Genomic DNA, 18,792 nt, shown 5'->3' with positions numbered 1-18,792 from the left:
TCTGTCCTTAGACAGGATGGGAGCTCGGGGCCTAGGCTCAGAGTCATCTGGGGCATTTTGAATCTGGAGATACCAGGGTCCCCACTACAGTCTCATCAGATCGGAATCTCAGGGGTGAGGCCTGGGCACTGCAGGTGAGTTTTTAAAGCTCCCCAGGGAACACGGTGTGGTGAGAAAAAACCTACCCGTCTCTGCCAGTGGGTATCCACCATGGCTGCTCACTGTGCTCACTGGGGCGTGCTAAGACCCCCCAATGCTCAGTTTACGCCTAGACTAGTTAAGTCTATATCTTTGGGGGGACCAAGTGGGGACTTTTTAAAGCTGCCCCGATAACTGCAAAGTGCAGCCAGGCTTGGGAACCAGTAATACCCATCTTCTGGCTACCGGTACCACTTGTCATCAAGTCAGCTCTGATTCATGGGGACCCCATGTGTGTCAGAGTAGAAATGTGCTCCACAGAGTTCTCAATGGCTTATCTTTCAGACATAGACGGCCAGCTCTTTCTTCCGAGGACCCTCTGCATGGATTTGAACAGCCAGCCTTTCAGCTAGCAGCTGGGTGTGTTAACCGTTTTCTCCACGATAGCTTCTCTATTTACCAACTGAATGAATGCGTTGCTCTTTTTCTGCAGTATGAAGGGGTTTGGCTGATCACTTGGAGGCTCTCCAAGCCTCGGGATGCCACACCGGTCCTGGGAACATCTCCGTGCCCATCCCGGCCCCGTGTTACCAGAGCGTGCACGTCCTGAGATTCCTGCAGTAACCCCTCGACTTCGATCATTCTTTCTGTTAGAGTCAGCAAGAGCTGCCGGGCTTTGGAGCTGGAACACTTAAACTGGTCCACCAGAAAGTGTGGGATGTTTTCCATCTGTTTCCAGAAAGCTTCCATCTGTGGGAGGAGAGAGAGAAATAAGAGGTGGGGGAGCAAACCTACTTAAGAAAATGACATGGTTTTACTCGGGGATTATAATTCGCTCCTTATCGCAAGTGGGCATTCTAAACAATTGGTGGTGAGTTTATTTTGGCAATCATCGTGTTCTGTGGAGAGTTTCCTCCCTGGGCCACCGTTGGTGTCAATCAACTTGGAGACGGCTTTTCAGTGAACACCAATGCCTTGCTGATGCAGCAGGAACACTGAACTCAGCCAGCTTCAGCGGCTTAAAGACAGGTAATCAGATCCTGGCTGCTACACGGGGGATGTGGGACACGTGATGTTGTCTTGGGAACTTTGGGACCTTTCAAGGGGATTATACATGTTCTGAAAATAAAGGCAGAAAAACTATTTAAATATAGTTGTTACCGTAAAAGTATAAAAAGAATAACATTGCAGAGATGGCACCAGCCATGAACACATTTTGCTTTGAGATCATTTTCCTTTTTCTCCCCTTCTTATCGGGGGCAGAGCTGGGAATCGCCAAGTGGCTGAGAATGCCGGGGGCTTAACGGGAAGCTGAAGGAGCCCTGGTGTTGCAGTGGTTAAATGCTCAGCTGATAACAGCAAGATCGATGATCCAAACCCATCAGCTGTTCCATGGGAGAAAGATGTGGCAGTCTGCTTCCATGAAGATTATAGCCTAGGGAGCCCTACGGGGCTGTTCCACTCTGTACTACAGGGTCGCTCTGAGTCAGAATTGACTTGACAACAGTTTTTTTTTTCTGGGTAATGTGAACCTGTAATCCCAGCTCTGAAAACAACAATGCCAGGAATCATAGAAGCTTTCCTTTACGGTACGCCGCTTGTGTGCCAATATATAAAATATGTATTGGGAGGGCACGGCACAAACGGTTAAGTGCTTGACTACTAACCGAAAGGTTGGCGTTCAAACCCACCCAGAGGCGACTTGGAAGAAAAGCCCTACTGATCTGCTTCCAAAAGGTCACGACCTTGAAAACCCTGGAGCACAGCTCTACTCTGCAACGCATGCGGTCCTTGTGACTTGGAATCAACTTGATGACAGCTGGTTTGGTTTAGGGACAGGCTCAGAGTAGTCAGGTAACTTCTCACAGGTCGTGGAGCTAACGAGAAGCAGAATTTGATGGAGGTCCATGCTGTGAGGCTGAGATTTTCTCTCCATTTTGGCTCTGCCTCCCAGAAGTGAAATGAACACTTCTTCTTGCTGGACAGGACATGGGAGAGGACAAGGGTTAGTGGCACCAAAACCCCATACTGATCTTGCTGCTGTTGTTGTTAGGGGCCATAGAGTCGGTTCCAACTCATAGTGACCTTCTGTATAACGGAAGGAAACGTGCCTGGTCCTGCACCACCTCCAGGGTTCTCGGTATGTTTGCGCTCGTTGTTGCAGCTACTGTGTCAGTCCATCTCATTGAGGGTTTCTTTATTTCACTGACCCTCTACCTTACTGAACAGGATGTCCTTTTCTAGCCAATAGTCTTTCCCGCTGACACAGCCCAAGTAATCGAACTGATGTCTCACCATCCTCATTTCTAAGGGTCATCCTGGTAGTAACATTATTTTGCTGCTAAAACCCACTGCCATTGAGTAGATTCTGACTCATAGCAACCCTGTAGGACAGAGTGGAGCTGCCCCATAGGGTTTCCAAGGCTGTAATCCTTACAGAAGCAGACTGTCACATCTTTTTCCCATGGAGCCACTGGGTGGGCTCGAACAGCCGACCTTTCTGTTAGCAGCCAAGCACTTAACCACTGCACCACCAGGTCTGATTTGGTTGCTGCAGCTACATAAAAATGACAATTCTGCTCTGTCAACGTTAAACACCCAGTCATTCAGACCGTCCACCTCCCAGGAGCTGGGCACTGCCAGGAGAAGGCCCACACCTGCAAGAAATGGCACCTCTCTGAAAGTTTGGCCCCCTGTCACGGGGACTCACTGTAGCTTAGTAAGCCCTTTATCTGCCACTGCTCAGCTCCTCACCCCATCCCCACCAGGAGGGACTTCAGACCTAACCGCAACCCTCAAGCTCTCCAAAGGCTCTTGCCCCTCTCCCAACAACAGGTAACACACCTTCCAATTGTTGTATGAGAATGTGGACTATCAGCTAAGCTACTGACCATGGAGGCAGGGGTGGCTCAGTGTTAGGACTCTTGTCCTCCATGAGGAAGCCTGAGATTCGAGTCCTGGCCAATGCACCTCATGGGCAAACACCACCCATCTGTCGGTGGAGGCCTGTGTGTTGTTACAATGCTGAACAAGTTTCAGTGGAGGTTCCAGACTAAAACAGACTAGGAAGAAAGGCCTGGGGATCTACTTCTGAAAATCAGCCCATGAAAACTCTGTGGAGTGGGCGAAGCAAGAGGGCAAAGTGAGTGGTCACTCTCATTTACTCCCCTAGCAACTAGCCCACTGAACAATGAATTAAAACAAGCACAGACTGAGATCTCAGAAATTCAGATGGCAGCTGAGGTGTTGGAGAATCGGGGTGAGTCCAGAAGTGGTGGAGAGGAGGAGCGAGGGCAGCACAGAAGCTGGGAGAACCTACCTGCTAACATTTGGAGCGCTAGCTTATTGCAGCCATTTTGGGATGTGGGTGGGCAAAACCCGAAACAGGTAACACAGAAGAGGAGCTAACCCGAGGAAACCTGAGTTTGAAAGGCAGCACAGGTTGGCCACGTGGGTTCAAGGGCCGCACAATTGGTGGGGGGCAAAGGGAGACCTTGGCACTGTGAGAGAATGGTCTTGTATCTTACCGAGGTCCGAGACGGGCAGACACTAGGACCAGGAGGAACTGCAAGGGCTTCAGGACGAGAGGAATGCACTGGATGGTAACACAGAGGGAAACAGTTGGTTCTCTGCTCACAGAGGGACACTGTGGGAACACCTGTGCAGGAGTCCATGCGAGGGAAAGACATGGAGAGCCCCCAACCTTCTCCACAGGAAAGCCGAGCCCCACCACTGCTTATGTCAGCATCTGCGACCAGCTAACCCCCAAACTGTGCATGCGTACTGAATTCCAGAGATCAAGTATCCAGAACTCCTGAATCAGCAGTGGAAAAAAACCTAAGGATTAGAGTGCCTTCTAGTGGTTCAAAGGAGAAGATACAAAGTCCGCTGCTGGTGGATCCATTCTGACTGGTAGCAACCCTGTAAGGCACAGTGGAGCTGCCCTCTGGGGTTCTCAGGGCTATGAGTCTTTGCAGAAGCAGGCTGCCACATCTTTCTCCCATGGAAGAAATACAAAAATATGAAAGAAATACAAAAAGATCAACTCCACATCATATCTTAATAAAATTCTTGAAAACCAAAGACAAGGAGAGAATTTGAAAGCAGGAAGAGAAAAACACAATAGAACATACCATGAGTCTTTCATAAGAAACAGTGCAGATTTCTCCCCAGAAATTCTACAGGCAAGAAGACAATGGAGCCACAAATACAAAATACTGAATGAAAGCAATTGCCAACCAAGAATTCTTTATCCAGCAAAGTTGTCATTCAAAAACAAGGGAATAAATCAAGACATTCCCAAGCAAACAGAAGCTCTGGGAATTTGCCACTACCAGACCAGCTCTGCAAGTATTACTCAAGGGAGTGCTCCAAAGGGAAAGGCAAGAGCATTAAATAAATACTAGTATCTATACATGAGAAAAATAAATAGATGAAAAATAAGAGAGAAAGAGAGCTCTTTGAAAAAATACTGCAAAGTGGGCAATCACAAGGACCAACTATATGATATTTTCAGGAAATAAACTCAATAATTAGATTCTACCAACAATACAACATCAAGTTGGTAAGAAACAAGTACACAGTACACTTATGGGCTATAGGTGGTATATTGATGCTAACGGAGACATACCTACAGAAATGGGGAGGGAGAAGCATATCAGGAATAGATTTAATATGTTAAGGTTGTATGTTAACTGGTGTTCATATGTTAAATGTTACAGTTGTAAGTTGTGTAATATATGTGGTAACCACTAAGAAATCACCCAAAAAAAGGACTCATAAGAAATGAAGGAAGAAGCAAAAAGGCTCATCCCAAGAAAGCAGCCAAATACAAACAAAATCAGAATAAAAAAGAAGATAGGAAACACTCAAAAAACAAATTGTAAAACGAGTGAGGTAGACAGTTCATTTTCAGCAATATCCTTAAACGTAAATGGTCTAAACGCTCCATGCAAAAGGCAGAAGTGGCAGAATGGGTTAAAAAAAACATAATCCATCCTTTTGCTGTCTACAAGAAACACATCTTAGACATAAGGACACAAATAAACTGAAAATAAAAGGATGGAGAAAAATATTCCATGCAACCAGTAAACAAGAAAGATCAAAGGGGGCCATACTGATAGAAGATAAAATACTTCAAATCAAAATCTGTTACAAGAGATAAGGAAGGTACAGGTCAATTCAACAAGAAGATATAACAAGTATAATTATACATGCACCTAACAGAAATGCTCCAAAATACATGAAATAAATACTGATTAATATGAAAGGAGAAATAGACATCTCCACAATAAGACTAGGGGATTTCAACACACCACTTTCAATACAGATAGATCATATAAAAAGGAGATCACTAGGGACCATGAGAACTTAAATAAAACCATAACTGCTGGTGGGACTGTAAAATGGTACAACCACTACAGAAAACCGTGTGGAGCTTTCTCAAAAAACTAGAAACGTAACTACCCGATGATCCAGCAATTCCACTCCTAAGTATATACTCTAGAGATCAAAAATAATGACATGCACAAAAAGATGCACACCTATGTCCACTGCTGCTTTATTCACAACAGCAAACACATGGAAACAACTAAAATACCCACCAACGGATAAACGATGAGCAAATTGTGGCACATACGTACCATGGAACACTACGCAACCATAAAAAATGATGATGAGTCCGCCAAACATATTACAACATGGATGCACCTGGAGGGCGTAATGCTAAGTGAAATAAGCCAAGCATATAAGGACAAATATTGTATGATCACTCTTTTATAAGAAGACAAAAATAGATATATACAGAGACAGCAATCTTCATTGGTGGTTACTAGGGAGAGGTGGGGGGGGTGGGGGAGGGGAAAAAACGCTTTGGATGGTAGAAACTTGTTATTTTTGGTGACGAGAAAAGTGGCACCAAATGTGGATGGAGCGAGCACAGCACAACCTAAGTAAGAGATGTCGCTGAGAAGCACTCAAGAGAAAAAGTTATCTGTACTAAAAAATTGGACGTATACAAGATGGCAACAACTCCAACAAAGACCAAAAAATGAGTGGTATCTGGATGGGAATAGGCACAACGATATATGGGTAAGTACAGGACTATACATAAATGAGAAAAGAGAAAACTATGTTGTTGCTGTTAGGTGCCATGGAGTCAGTTCCGACTCATAGTGACCCTGTGTACAACACAATGAGACACTGCCCGGTCCTGTGTCATCCTGTTATGCTTGAGTCCGTTGTTGCAGCCACTGTAGAACTATCTGTAGGTATATTTAAATACAAATACATAGGTGCAGGCCCATATATTTATTTAAGACACAAATATGGATACTCCTCAAATATAACCAAATACCTTCCAAGATTGGTTTTCTGGGTTTGAAAACTTAGGACCGTAGTCTCATGGGACGACTCAGTCAATGGGCATAGCATAGTTCATGACAATCATGCTCTGTATCCTAGTGAAGTAAGTAGCACCTGAGGTCTTAAAAACTTGTGAGCAGCCATCTAAGTTACAACTGCCGGTCTCTACTTGTCAAGAGGAATAGAGTAAGAAGGTAACCAAAAGCTCAGTGAAGAAGTAAGTCAACACAAGCCATGACTTCATCAACCCTGAGATCAGAAGAACTAGATGGTGCCCAGTTACCATCACTGACCGTTCTAACTGGGATCACAATAGATGGTTCTGAATAGAATCAGAGAAAAATACGAAGCAGAACTCAAATTCTTAATTAAAAAAAAAAGTCAAACTAGAACAATAGAGAACAGAGGACTCTCTGAGACCATCACCCTGAGACACTCCTGAAACCTAGAAGCCAGCCTATCCCCCAAGATCACCTTTTAGTGAAATAGCAGAGTGGCACACAAAATAAAAGATATTACCTGTAAGATCAGTGCTCTACTTAAAAAGCATATGTATGAGACCAAAGGCTCAACAATTACTCAAAAGAAAAGATGAGAAGAGAAGGGGCAGAGAAGCTAGAGCACTAGAAATAGAACAACCAGAACACAATTAAAGAGAATGTTGACACACTGGGAAAAATGTAACTAATGTTACTGAACAATTTGTGTGGAAATTTTCAAATGGGAACCTGATTTGCTTTGTTAACTTTCACCAAAAACTCAATAAAATATTATTAAAAAAAAAACCCTATGGGTCATAACGGCCTAATCCACAATCAATCACAGAGATGGCACAGGACTGGGCAGCCTTTTGTCCTGTTGTGCACGGGGTCTCTATGACTCGGGGGCTGACTTGCTGGCAGCTAACAACATTGAAGTTGACAAGGATTTCATTTTACTTGGATCCACAATCAACACCCATGGAAGTAGCAGTCAAGAAATCAAACACATTGCACTTGGGCAAATGTGCTGCAAAGGACCTCTTTAAAGTGGTAAAAAGGAAAGATGTCACCTTGAGGACTAAGGTGCACCTGACCCAAACTATGGTGTTTTCAATCACCGCACACACGCATGTGAAAGCTGGACAGTGAATAAGGAAGACCGAAGAATTGATGCCTTTGAATTATGATGTTGGCAAAGAATATTGAATAGACCACAGACTTCCAGAAGAATGAACAAATCTGTCTTGGAAGAAGTACAGCCAGAATACTCCTTAGAAGCAAGGATGGTGAGACTTCTGAGGAAGACCCTCAATGAGATGGATTGACACAGTGGCTGCAACAATGGGCGCAAGCATAACAACAGTTGCGAGGATGATGCAGGAGCAGGCAGTGTTCTGTTCTGTTGTGTACTGGGTCACTATGAGTCATAACCAACTTGATGGCACCTAAGAACAACAACAAAAGAGCTAGCAGATATTGGGTGCACTTTCATGGGCTATGCAAAGCAGGCAGGCTCTAAGTGGCTAAAAATCTACTTATTTGGGCTATTTTTAAACACAGCTGGATGTGTACCAATTTGAGTTTGGTGCCCGTGGTCTTTTTTGTGCCCACGGGCCTCAGCTTGCTATGAAGAAGTAAACAACTTGGGGCCAATACAGAGAGACCATCCTTGACTCATCTACAAAACTGGTCCCTTCAAAATAGAAACTGGACCAAGCCACCCCCTGCATGAAGCCTACGAGAACTTCTACTAGCCTCCAGCTAAAGTGCAACCTCTCTGGCGTGACATGGAAACCTTCAGGCCACATCTCTTTGGCTTTTTCTTCTCTCCCTGTTCCCCATAGCTGCAACAATGGACTCAAACATACCAACGATCACGAGGATGGCAAAGGACTGGGCAACATTTTGTTCTTTTATACATAAGGTCACCATGAGTCAGACAGAGCTCACTAGACAGCAACTAACTACATCAACAACCTGCTCTCCAGGCCTCTCTGCCTCCCTCTTCTGCCCAGCCATCAACCAGCGTCCTTGCTTCTTCCAACTAGCCTTTGGATAGTCCTTTCTCTATGGAAACATTCCTGGCTCTGGGGTAAAACGAACTCTTCTCTGCCCTGTGCCTCGGCCTTCCGTGGTGCTTGTATCTACCACGGCACCTGGAACCCCAGAGAGTCATCATTTGCTTATCGTTGGTCTCCACCACCCTGGCTATGAGCATGTCTTGGGCACGGCCAAGGCCAAGTTCATTTTGAATCCCCAGTGCCTAGCACAATGCTTGACAAAGAGTGGGTGCCAAGAAAATGCTTTTAAATAAATATCATCAGAATACTGAGGAACGGACTAGGGGTGGTGCAGCCCCAAAGGGAAAAAGATCTTTTTGGGAAAACCATCCTTTCCAGAATTTACAACACGCTTCTGTGAGTGATGCCTGGCATTTGAGAAGTTAGTAGCTAGCATCAGCTCTACTCCACAGGGCAGTAATGACATAGAGGGTTACGCCAAGCTTCACATTGAATGATAAAACGATCAATCTAAAATTTAAATGAAGGAAATTCATTAAAAAGCTTCCTCTGTAAATCCGCTCCTAAATTACACTTTCTCTATCCCTTCACTTCGGAAACTGGATTTCTGCTTCCAGGGCAGAACACGACAGGGAATTCACGTATTAAACAGGCGTCTCAGTATCATTGCTTTAATCTAACCAATTTTACTGTCCCAGAAACTGAGGTTTTTTTTTTTTTTACAGAAAGAAAATCCATCACATACGTTATCTATTAGCTGCTCAGAGTATTCTCTCTCCTTCCTTTCCACGTCGGCCAGGGTGATGTATTCAGAGTCACAGGCACCCAACATTTCCGTGTTTGACAGCTTGGTCTGAAGTTCCTTTTCTAATTCCTCCAAGTCCTGAAAAAAAGAAAGCAAGTAGACAGAATAATCTCATGTGTCTTAAGTTCTAGGAAGATCAAGGCTTTTCTTCTTCACATTATCACGAAATTTAACCATAATTAAATCCTCTCTGTGCGATGTTCTACTTAAAATTTGATAATAAAAATCTACTTTTCTAATTTAATATCGAGCATCAAGAATAATGGATTATTTTCTTCTGAATAAAAAAAAATTAGACTGTATTTGAACAAAAAACAAAAGTTTATCTTTCAGAACTTATGGAGATCTGGAAAATGTCATTTTAGGGGGCTGGGAAGGAATGTTTCTTCAATACTTCCCCGATTTCCATGGGGAACGATTACTCACTGCACCCCAGGGGGAGGAAGCGCTATGTATTTGATTGATGGATTCCAGAGCAGGAAGTGAGCACAGTGGTCCAACCCACCCAGCCTCTCCCTCTTCAGCATGGACCCTCCAGAGAAGGCTATTGCTCTGGTCTGGCCTCAGCCCACAGAAAGCCGGGCAGCAAAGACGCTGGGTCCATGTAAGGAGGTCCGAGGTGGCCCAGCGTTGCCAGTAGGTGATTTAGTTAATTCTGGAATTCAGTATTAGGAAGTCATGTTTCTGCACACTTAAGCCTCGTCCTCCAAGCTGGCCCCTATCAGTAATAAGGCTGACGTTCCCATATGCGTCTCATTGACTCCTGGTCTCTCAATTGATTCAGAATACAGGAAGGAAAAGGGGGAGCCCTATCTTTGGAGCCTTTAAACCCCAACATGGAGAGTGGAAGGCAGTCCTATTTTCTCCAGAGCTGTGCTCTTTGGCATGTAACCAACACAGGTATAAGCCCAGGTTGACTAGGAAAGGTAACATCGATAAAAAGTGCTCTTAAGTATCTAAGCACCTGGTGGATTTGAACTGCCGACCTTTTGGTTAACAGCAGTAGCACTTAACCACTACGCCACCAGGGTTTCCATCCAAGCAGAGGCCTTGTGTAATTTCTAATCCTCAAGGCATCTCGACAAGAGAGAAATCACGGCCCTTTTCCAGAGAAGGAACCTGATATTTGGGAAGATAAGACATTTTGTCCAAAGTCTCCAGGTAGGAAGTGGCAGTGCTAGGCTTCTCACTTGCCCCGACTGTCTCTAGACATTCCATTGCCCTTCCAACCACATGCATCACGCCACCTCTCTCCAAGGAGCAGCTGCCACTTCAGAGCACTTGTTCTCTTCTGTGCTAGAAGCTTTAGGGCCTTTGTGAGCATTAAAGGAAAGCATGCATATAAGCCCTTGGCCACACTGTTGTTAGCTGCTGTTGGATTGGTCCCCTGTGCACAATGAAACTGGACCCTTGTGATCCACAGATTTTTCACTGATTTTTCGGAAGCAGATTGCCAGGTCTTACCTCCTAGTTTGTCTTAGTCTGGAAGCTCTGTTAAAGCCTGTTCAGCATCCCAGCAACACACAAGCCTCCAGAAACAGATGAGTGGTGGCTGTGCTTGAGGTACACTGAACCGAACCCCAGTCTCTCCAGGTTGTTAGCTGCTGTCAAGTCATTTCCAACTCATAGCAACACTGTGTACCACAGAAGGAAACACTGCCCTGTCCTGTGTCACGCTCACAATCGTTATGCTTGAGTCCATTGTTGCAGTCAATGTGTCAGTTCATCTTCTTGAGGCTCGTCCTCTTTTCCTGTGACCCTGTACTTTACCAAGCATGATGTCCTTCTCCAGGGACTGATCTCTCCTGACAACATGTCCAAAGTTGCAGTCTCGCCATCCTTGCTGCTAAGGAGCACTTTTGTTGTACTTCTTCTACGACCGATTTGTTCATTCTCCTGGCATTTCGTGGTATAGCCAATATTCTTCGCCAACACCACAATTCAAAGGCATCAGTTCTTTTTTGGCCCTCCTTATTCATTGTCCAGCTTTCTCACGCATATGAAGCGATTGAAAATACCATGGCTTGGGTCAGGTGCACCTTGGTCTTCAAAGTGATGTCTTTGCTTTTCAACACTCCTTTGCAGCAGATTTTCCAAAGCAATGTGTCTTTTGATTTCTTGACTGCTGCTTCCATGTAAATGAAATGAAAGTAAAATGAAATCCTTGACAACCTCAATCTTTTCTCTGTTTATCAAGATGTTGCTTATTGGTCCAGTTGTGAGGATTTTTGTTTTCTTTATGTTGAGGTGTAATCCATACTGAAGGCTGTGGTTTTGACCTTTATTAGTAAGTGCTTCAGGTCCTTTTCAGTTTCAGCAAGGAAGGTTGTGTCATCCGCATATCACAGGTTGTTAATGAGTCTTCCTCCAATTCTGATGCCTCCTTCTTCTTCATATAGTCCAGCTTCTCAGATTATTTGCTCAGCATACAGACTGAATAGGTATGGTGAGAGGATACAACCCTAACACACATGTTTCCTGACTTTAAACCACAGAGAGCAATTGTCCGAACAACTGGCTCTCAATCTATGTACAGGTTCTTCACGAGCACAATTAAGTGTTCCAGAATTCCCATTCTTTGCAATGTTATCCATAATTTGTTATGAACCACACAGTCAAATGAATCAGTCAATAAAACACAGGTAAACATCCTTCTGGTATTCTCTGCTTTCAGCCAGGGTATGTCTGACATCAGCAATGATATCCCTGGTTCCACATCCTCTTCTGAATCTGGCCTGAATTTCTGGCAGTTCCTTGTCAATATACTGCTACAGCTGCTTTTGAATGATCTTCAACAAAATTTTGCTTGTGTGTGATATTACTGATATTGTTTGATAATTTGTGGAAATTCCCCTTCTTGGGAATAGGCATAAATATGGATCTCTTCCAATTGGTTGGCCAGGTAACTGTCTTCCAAATTTCTCGGCACAGACGAGTGAGCACTTTGAGTGCTGCCTCTGTTTGCAGAAACATCTCAGGGGATAGTCCATCAATCCCTGGAGCCTTGTTTCTGCCAATGCATTAGTACTGCTTAGACGTCTTCCTTCAGTACCATCGGTTCCTGATCATATGCTACCTCTGGAAATGGTTGAATATCGACTAATTCTTTTTGGTATAACAACTCTGTGTATTCCTCCCATCTTCTTTTGATGCTTCCTGTGTCATTTAATATTTTCCCCACGGAATCCTTCACTATTGCAACTCGAGGCTTGAATTTTTTCTTCAGTTCTTTCAGCTTGAGAAATGCCAAGTGTGTTCTTCCCTTTGGTTTTCTATCTCCAGCTCTTTGCAGGTGTCATTACAATACTTTACTTTGTCTTCTCGAGCCTCCCTTTGAAATCTTCTGTTCAGTCCTTTTACTTCATCATTTCTTCCTTTAGCTTTAACTACTCGATGTTCAAGAGCAAGTTTCAGAGTCTCTTTTCTGACATCCATTTTGGTCTTTTCTTCCTTTCCTGTCTTTTTAACGACCTCTGGCTTTCTTCATGTATGATGTCCTTGATGTCATTCCACAACTCTTCTGGTCTTCAGTCATTAGTGTTCAATGCATCAAATCTATTCTGGAGGTGGTCTCCAAATTCAGGGGGAATATACTCAAGGTTGTACTTTGGCTCTCGTGGACCTGCTCTGATTTTCTTCAGTTTCAGCTTGAACTTGCATATGAGCAAATGATGGTCTGTTCCACAGTCAGCTCCTGGCCTTGTTCTGACTGATGATATTGTGCTTTTCCATCGTCTCTTTCCACAGATGTAGTCAATTTGATTCCTGTGCATTCCATCTGGCGAGGTCCATGTGTACAGTCACCGTTCATGTTGGTGAAAAAAGGTATTTCCAATGAAGAAGTTGTTGGTCTTGCAAAATTCTATCATGCAATCTCTGGCATCATTTCTATCACCAAGGCCATATTTTCCAACTACCGATCCTTATTCTTTTTTCCAACTTTCATATTTCAATCACCAGTAATCATGAATGTATCCTGATTGCATGGTCAATCAGTTTCAGACTGCAGAAGCTGATAAAAATCTCAAATTTCTTCACCTGTGGCCTTAGTGGTTGGTGTGTAAATTTGAATAATAGTATTAACTGGTCTTCCTTGCAGGTGTACCAATATTATCCTGTCACTGACAGTGTTGTACTTCAGGACAGATCTTGAAGTGTTCTTTTTGACTATGAATGCAAAGCCATTCCTCTTCAAGTTGTTATTCCCGGCATAGTAGATCATATGATTGTCCCATTCAAAATGGCCAATACCAGTCCATTTCAGCTCACTAATGCCTAGTATATCGATGTTTATGCATTCTATTTCATTTTTGACGATTCCCAATGTTCCTAGATTCATACTTTGTATGTTCCAGGTCCCGATGATTAATGGATGCTTGCAGCTCTTTCTTCTCATCTTGCGTCCTGCCACATCAGCAAATGAAGGTCCCAAAAGCTTAACTCCATCTACGTCACTAAAGTCGACTCTACTTTGAGGAGGCAGCTCTTCCCCAGTCACCTTTTGAGTGCCTTCCAACCTGGGGGACTCATCTTCCGGCACTATATCAGACAATGTTCCGCTGCTATTCGTAAGGTTTTCACTGGCTAATGCTTTTCAGAAGTAGACTGCTGGGTCCTTCTTCCTAGTCTGTCTTAGTCTGGAAGCTCAGCTGAAACCCGTCCTCCATGGGTGACCCTGCTGGTATCTGAATTCTGGTGGCATAGCTTCCAGCATCGCAGCAACACGCAAGCCTCCAGAGTAGGACAGACTGACAGACATGTGAAAGGCGAGAATTTTACCACTAAACCACCACTGTCTTCTTTGGCCAGCCAAATACCAAAACCAAACCAAACCCAACCCATTGCTGCTGAGTAAATTCCGACTCATAGCGATCCTGTAAGGCAGAGTAGAACTGCCCCTTTTGTTTCCAAGGAGCCACTGGTGGATTCAAACTGCTGACCATTTGTTTTGCAGCTGAATGCTTAACCACTGGGCCACCAGGGCAGCCTAAGTCTCCATAATAATAGCCATTATTATAATTAAGATGCTTGCCCAAGGTCAAACAGTTCTGTAAGTGGTGGAGGTGGGGTTGGATCCCAGGCTCTCATTCTTTCCATTATGACACTAGGCATTGCTTCATTATTACTGGCATAATTATGAATATCATTACCATTATCATTATTTTACCATTGGAAATTTATCTAAAGTCATCAAACCTCAGTTTCCTCAACAGTAAAACAAAAATAATAATTCCCACCCCCAGGGGTGTTGTGATGAGTAAGTGAAACAGTGCATGGAAATCACCGACTGTACTGCCTGATGATTGTGGTGGTGGTCCTGGGGAGATGACAGGGACCGTGAAATGATGAACTATCACCCCCAGGATGCGTGGGGGAGAAACATTTCCTCCCGACTGCCCAGATTCCATGGTGGCGCTAATGAGGATGATGATGAAGAAGACGGTGGCGGAGATGATGATGATGGTGACGATGATGACAGTGGTGGCGGTAATGAGGATCATGTTCTCATGGATTATACTTCAACATAAAGAAAACAAAAATCCTCACAACTGGGCCAATAAGTAAGATCATGATCAATGGAGGCAAGATTGAAGTTGTCATGGGTTTCATTTGACTTGGATCCACAATCAACAGCCATGGAAGCAGCAGTCAAGAAATCAAATGATGCATTGCAGTGGGTAAATCTGCTGCAAAAGACCTCTTTGAAGTGTTAAAAAGCAAAGATGTCACTTTGAGGACCAAGATGCACCTGACCCAAGCCATGGTATTTTCAATCACCTCATATGCACGTGAGAGCTGGACAATGAGTAGGGAAGACCAAAGACAAATTGATGCATTTGAATTATGGTGTTGTAGAAGGATATTAAATAGACCATGGGCTGCCAGAAGAACAAACAAGTCTGTCTTGGAAGAAGTACTGCCAGAATGCTCCTTAGAAACATCTCACGTACTTTGGACGTGTTATCAGGAAGAACCAGTCCCTAGAGTAGGACATCATGCTTGGTAAAGTAGAGGGTCAGTGACTCTCGATGAGATGGATTGACACAGTGGCTACAACAACGGACTCAAACATAACAAGATGGTGAGGACCGGGCAGTGTTTCATTCTGTTGTGCACAGGGTCGCTATGAGTGGGAACGGACTCAAAGGCACCTAACAACAACAACAGCATGTACTCGGGGTCTAACTATTACTTTTCTAGTAGTAGTTCACACATATTCTTTTATTTTTTATACAACCATTTCACACAGGAAGAAACTAGGATTCCGAGAGCTTGTAAGAGATAGAACCAGGATACAAACCTCTACCATTCTGACTTCAAGCCCTGCCTCTTTTTGCTGCTACAAATGAAACAGTATAAACTTTTTATAAGAGACTGAAAAGAATATGATACAAAGTAGTATAAGCAGTGACAACCAACAAACTATGTATTTAAGAATACCCCAAACTTGTGCAGAAAAAGCCGTAACAGTGGTTGTCTTTGACTAATGGACATGGCCAACATTCTTCTCTTTCTTTGGCTTTCAAAATTTTCCAAATTCTAATGATATACATTGTTACATTTTATTATTTCTATGCATACTTTATATATCATCATCTACTGTTCAAAGTGTATATTGTAATAAACTAGTTTTATCCATTAAAGCAAAATACTTTCATGCCATAAGTTTTCGATATTGTAATATACTATTTTTTAAGTTACCTTGAAATATAAGTTGAAGACTGACTTACATTTTCTTGTTTTGAAAGAATCTTCTGGTATAACTCATCATCAGACTTCTTTTTTGGAAGAAGGTCAAGGAGGCACATTTTAAAAATTTGAATAAACATCTGTTGCCAAAAAAGAAAACATGAGAAAGGTTTTAACAATCCTTTTGCAAATGGGATCTTACTCTCCCTTTTTCTCTCTGTCCCTCTCTTTTGCGTTGTCTCCGTATCCATCATCTATGTATTTACCTACCTGTCTCCCTGCCTACCTACCTATCTACCTACCTGTCTACCTGCCTACCTACCTATCTACCTACCTGTCTACCTGCCTACCTACCTATCTACCTACCTGTCTACCTGCCTACCTACCTATCTACCTACCTGTCTACCTGCCTACCTACACATAAACTTTTTGCTATAGGAAAAGACCTCAGGTTTTAAATCATACCACAACGGCCTATCACGGATTGCATTTTCATGAAGTTTCTTAAAAAACCCGCTGCCATCAAGTGGATTCCAACTCCTAGCGACCCTATAGGACAGAGTAGAAACCACAGGGTCTCCAAGAAGTGGCTGATGGATTCAAACTACTGACCTTTTGGTTAGCAGCCTTTTAGTAGCCGAGCTCTTAACCACTGCACCACCAGGGCTCATGCTTTATTTCTTCTTCATTCATCCATTCAACAAATAATTATTAGGTGCCCACTCTGTGGAAGGAAACCCTGGTGGTACAGTGGTTAAGAGCTATGGCTGCTAACCAAAAGGTCAGCAGTTCGAATCCACCAGGAGCTCCTTGGAAGCCCTATGGGGCAGTTCTACTCAGTCCTATAGCGCTGCTATGAGTCAGAATCGACTCAACAGCAATGGGTTTGGTTTGGTTTTTTTACTGTGTGCGAGGTCCCTGGGTGGTCAGACGGTTTGTGCTCAACACAACAGGCCTCTGGGGTTGGGGGCAGGGACACCCTCTCGTTCTGGGATTCTTGGGTGATTTGTGGTTTCAAACACTGGCACTGTTCATGAGGTCGGTCCTGCTCCCACGGAGCTTGGATTTTTTTTTTTTTTTTTGCTACATCCCCAATTTGAAAGTCTTAAATCTCCAGTTGACAATGAGGTTGCCCCATGGGGACATCTGTCTGCCTGTGTCTCTATTTCTCTGTCCCTCTCCATCTCTCTTTCTCCTTCCACCAGGCTGTCTCTCCCCCTCCTGTAGGTCTCACCCCTCATTCAGTATTTCAGAGGATGTGCCTCTGGGAGACACGATTCCCCATTTGCACTCCTTCCTCATGGTGTCTGGCTACACCAACCAGGAACTCTGTTCCCACAGTGAGGCCTCGCCCTCTGACACTGTAGCTCAGGTCCAATGTTTATTCGATCACATTTCATGAAGGGCCATGTGTCTCTGGCAGGGAATGTCTTTGTTTTTCTAAAGCGCAATGGCCCTGATTTCTCATTATTCAATCACTGAGTACCTGAACTAGTATCTGCTTCAAAAAGGCACTAAACTTCTTATCTTGGCCCCACACTTACAGCTCTATGACCTTGGGCAAGATCCCCCTCTCTGTGCCTCAGTTTCCTCATCTGTAAAGTAGAGAATAAAGGCAACCACCTTGCTGGGTTGTGGTGGTGAGGTTTAAATATAGTCATCCATATAACACCCCCAGGGCCTAGTACAATGGAAGCACTCATAAAGGTCAGCACTCATTAATACTATTGTCACTGCAGTAGGGTAAACTGTGACCCCCCCAAAAGATATGTCTAAATCCTTACCCCCAGGACCTGTGAATGTGACTGTCTTAGCTACCTAAGGCTGCCCTAACACAAATACCACAAGGGGGTGGCTTTAAAGAACAGAAATTTAGTTTCTCACAGTTCTGGAGCCTAAAAGTCCAAATTAAGATCCTGGCCATGTCAAGTCCTTTCTTTTTGGTAGCCCTGGGTGTTGGCTGGGGCCTCGGCTCCTTGGCTTGTAGATTATCTTCACATGGTGTCTGTCTTCCCCCCGTGTATGGGTGTGTCTAATCTGCTCTTTTTATAAATCAGAAGTGATTAGGTTTAGAACCCACCCTACTTGGGTTAGTAACATAACAAAGAAAACCCTATTCCAAACAGGATCACATCCACAGGTATAGGGGTTAGCATTCCAATACCGTTTTGGGAAGGACACAATGTAATCCATAACAGTGACTTCTTTGGAAATAGAGTCTTTAAGGATAGATGTAATTAAGGATTTCAAGATGAGATCATTCTGGATTTAGCGTGGCTGCTAAATCCAATACCTGGTGTCTTTATAAGGCAAACAAGAGAGAGAGCTCCGAGATAGAGATGCAGAGAGAAGAAGACCATGTGAAGACAGAGGCAGAGGTTGGAGTGATGAGGCCACAAGCCAAGGAACGCTAAGGATCACCAGCAGCCACTACAGGTGGCAAAGAAGGATCCTCCCCTTGAGAACTCTGGAGGGAGTGTGGCCCCACCAACACCTTGATTTCAGACTTCTGGAATCCAGAACTGAGAGAGGATATAGTTCTGTTGTTTTAAATGTACCTAGTTTGTGGTAATTTATTATGGCAGCCCTAGGAAATTCATATAATAATTATTCTCATTCATTTAAAAATATCATTCTCTTTGAAATTTCTTTTTATCTCTTGTCTCCACCATGAGATGTACTCCAGGCAAGCACCCATTCATCTGTCTTCTTAACCCCTACAACTGTGGTTAGAGTAAGGGTATTCTGAGAACAGAAGAGTAATCCTCCTAACATGAGGCATATAAAAAGAACC

General features: G+C 43.8%; 1 protein-coding gene across 5 annotated transcripts in view; it reads right to left on the bottom strand.

Moving 5' to 3' along the window:
- Window positions 1-18,792, bottom strand: part of EVC (EvC ciliary complex subunit 1) — a 122,621-nt gene that overhangs the window by 64,366 nt on the left and 39,463 nt on the right. For all 5 annotated transcript variants that reach the window (XM_049886525.1, XM_049886526.1, XM_049886524.1 and 2 more), the window contains exons 6-8: window positions 16,040-16,138; window positions 9,249-9,386; window positions 730-888 (exon numbers count right to left, since the gene is read on the bottom strand). In XM_049886525.1, the coding sequence (XP_049742482.1) occupies window positions 730-888; window positions 9,249-9,386; window positions 16,040-16,138 (396 nt within the window). The remainder of the gene's footprint in view (window positions 1-729; window positions 889-9,248; window positions 9,387-16,039; window positions 16,139-18,792) is intronic.

This window comes from Elephas maximus, chromosome 5 (genome assembly GCF_024166365.1).
Source record: "Elephas maximus indicus isolate mEleMax1 chromosome 5, mEleMax1 primary haplotype, whole genome shotgun sequence".
NCBI classification, from domain to species: domain Eukaryota; kingdom Metazoa; phylum Chordata; class Mammalia; order Proboscidea; family Elephantidae; genus Elephas; species Elephas maximus.
Note: the sequence above shows the minus strand (reverse complement) of the source record. Positions and strands in the feature narration are given on the sequence as shown.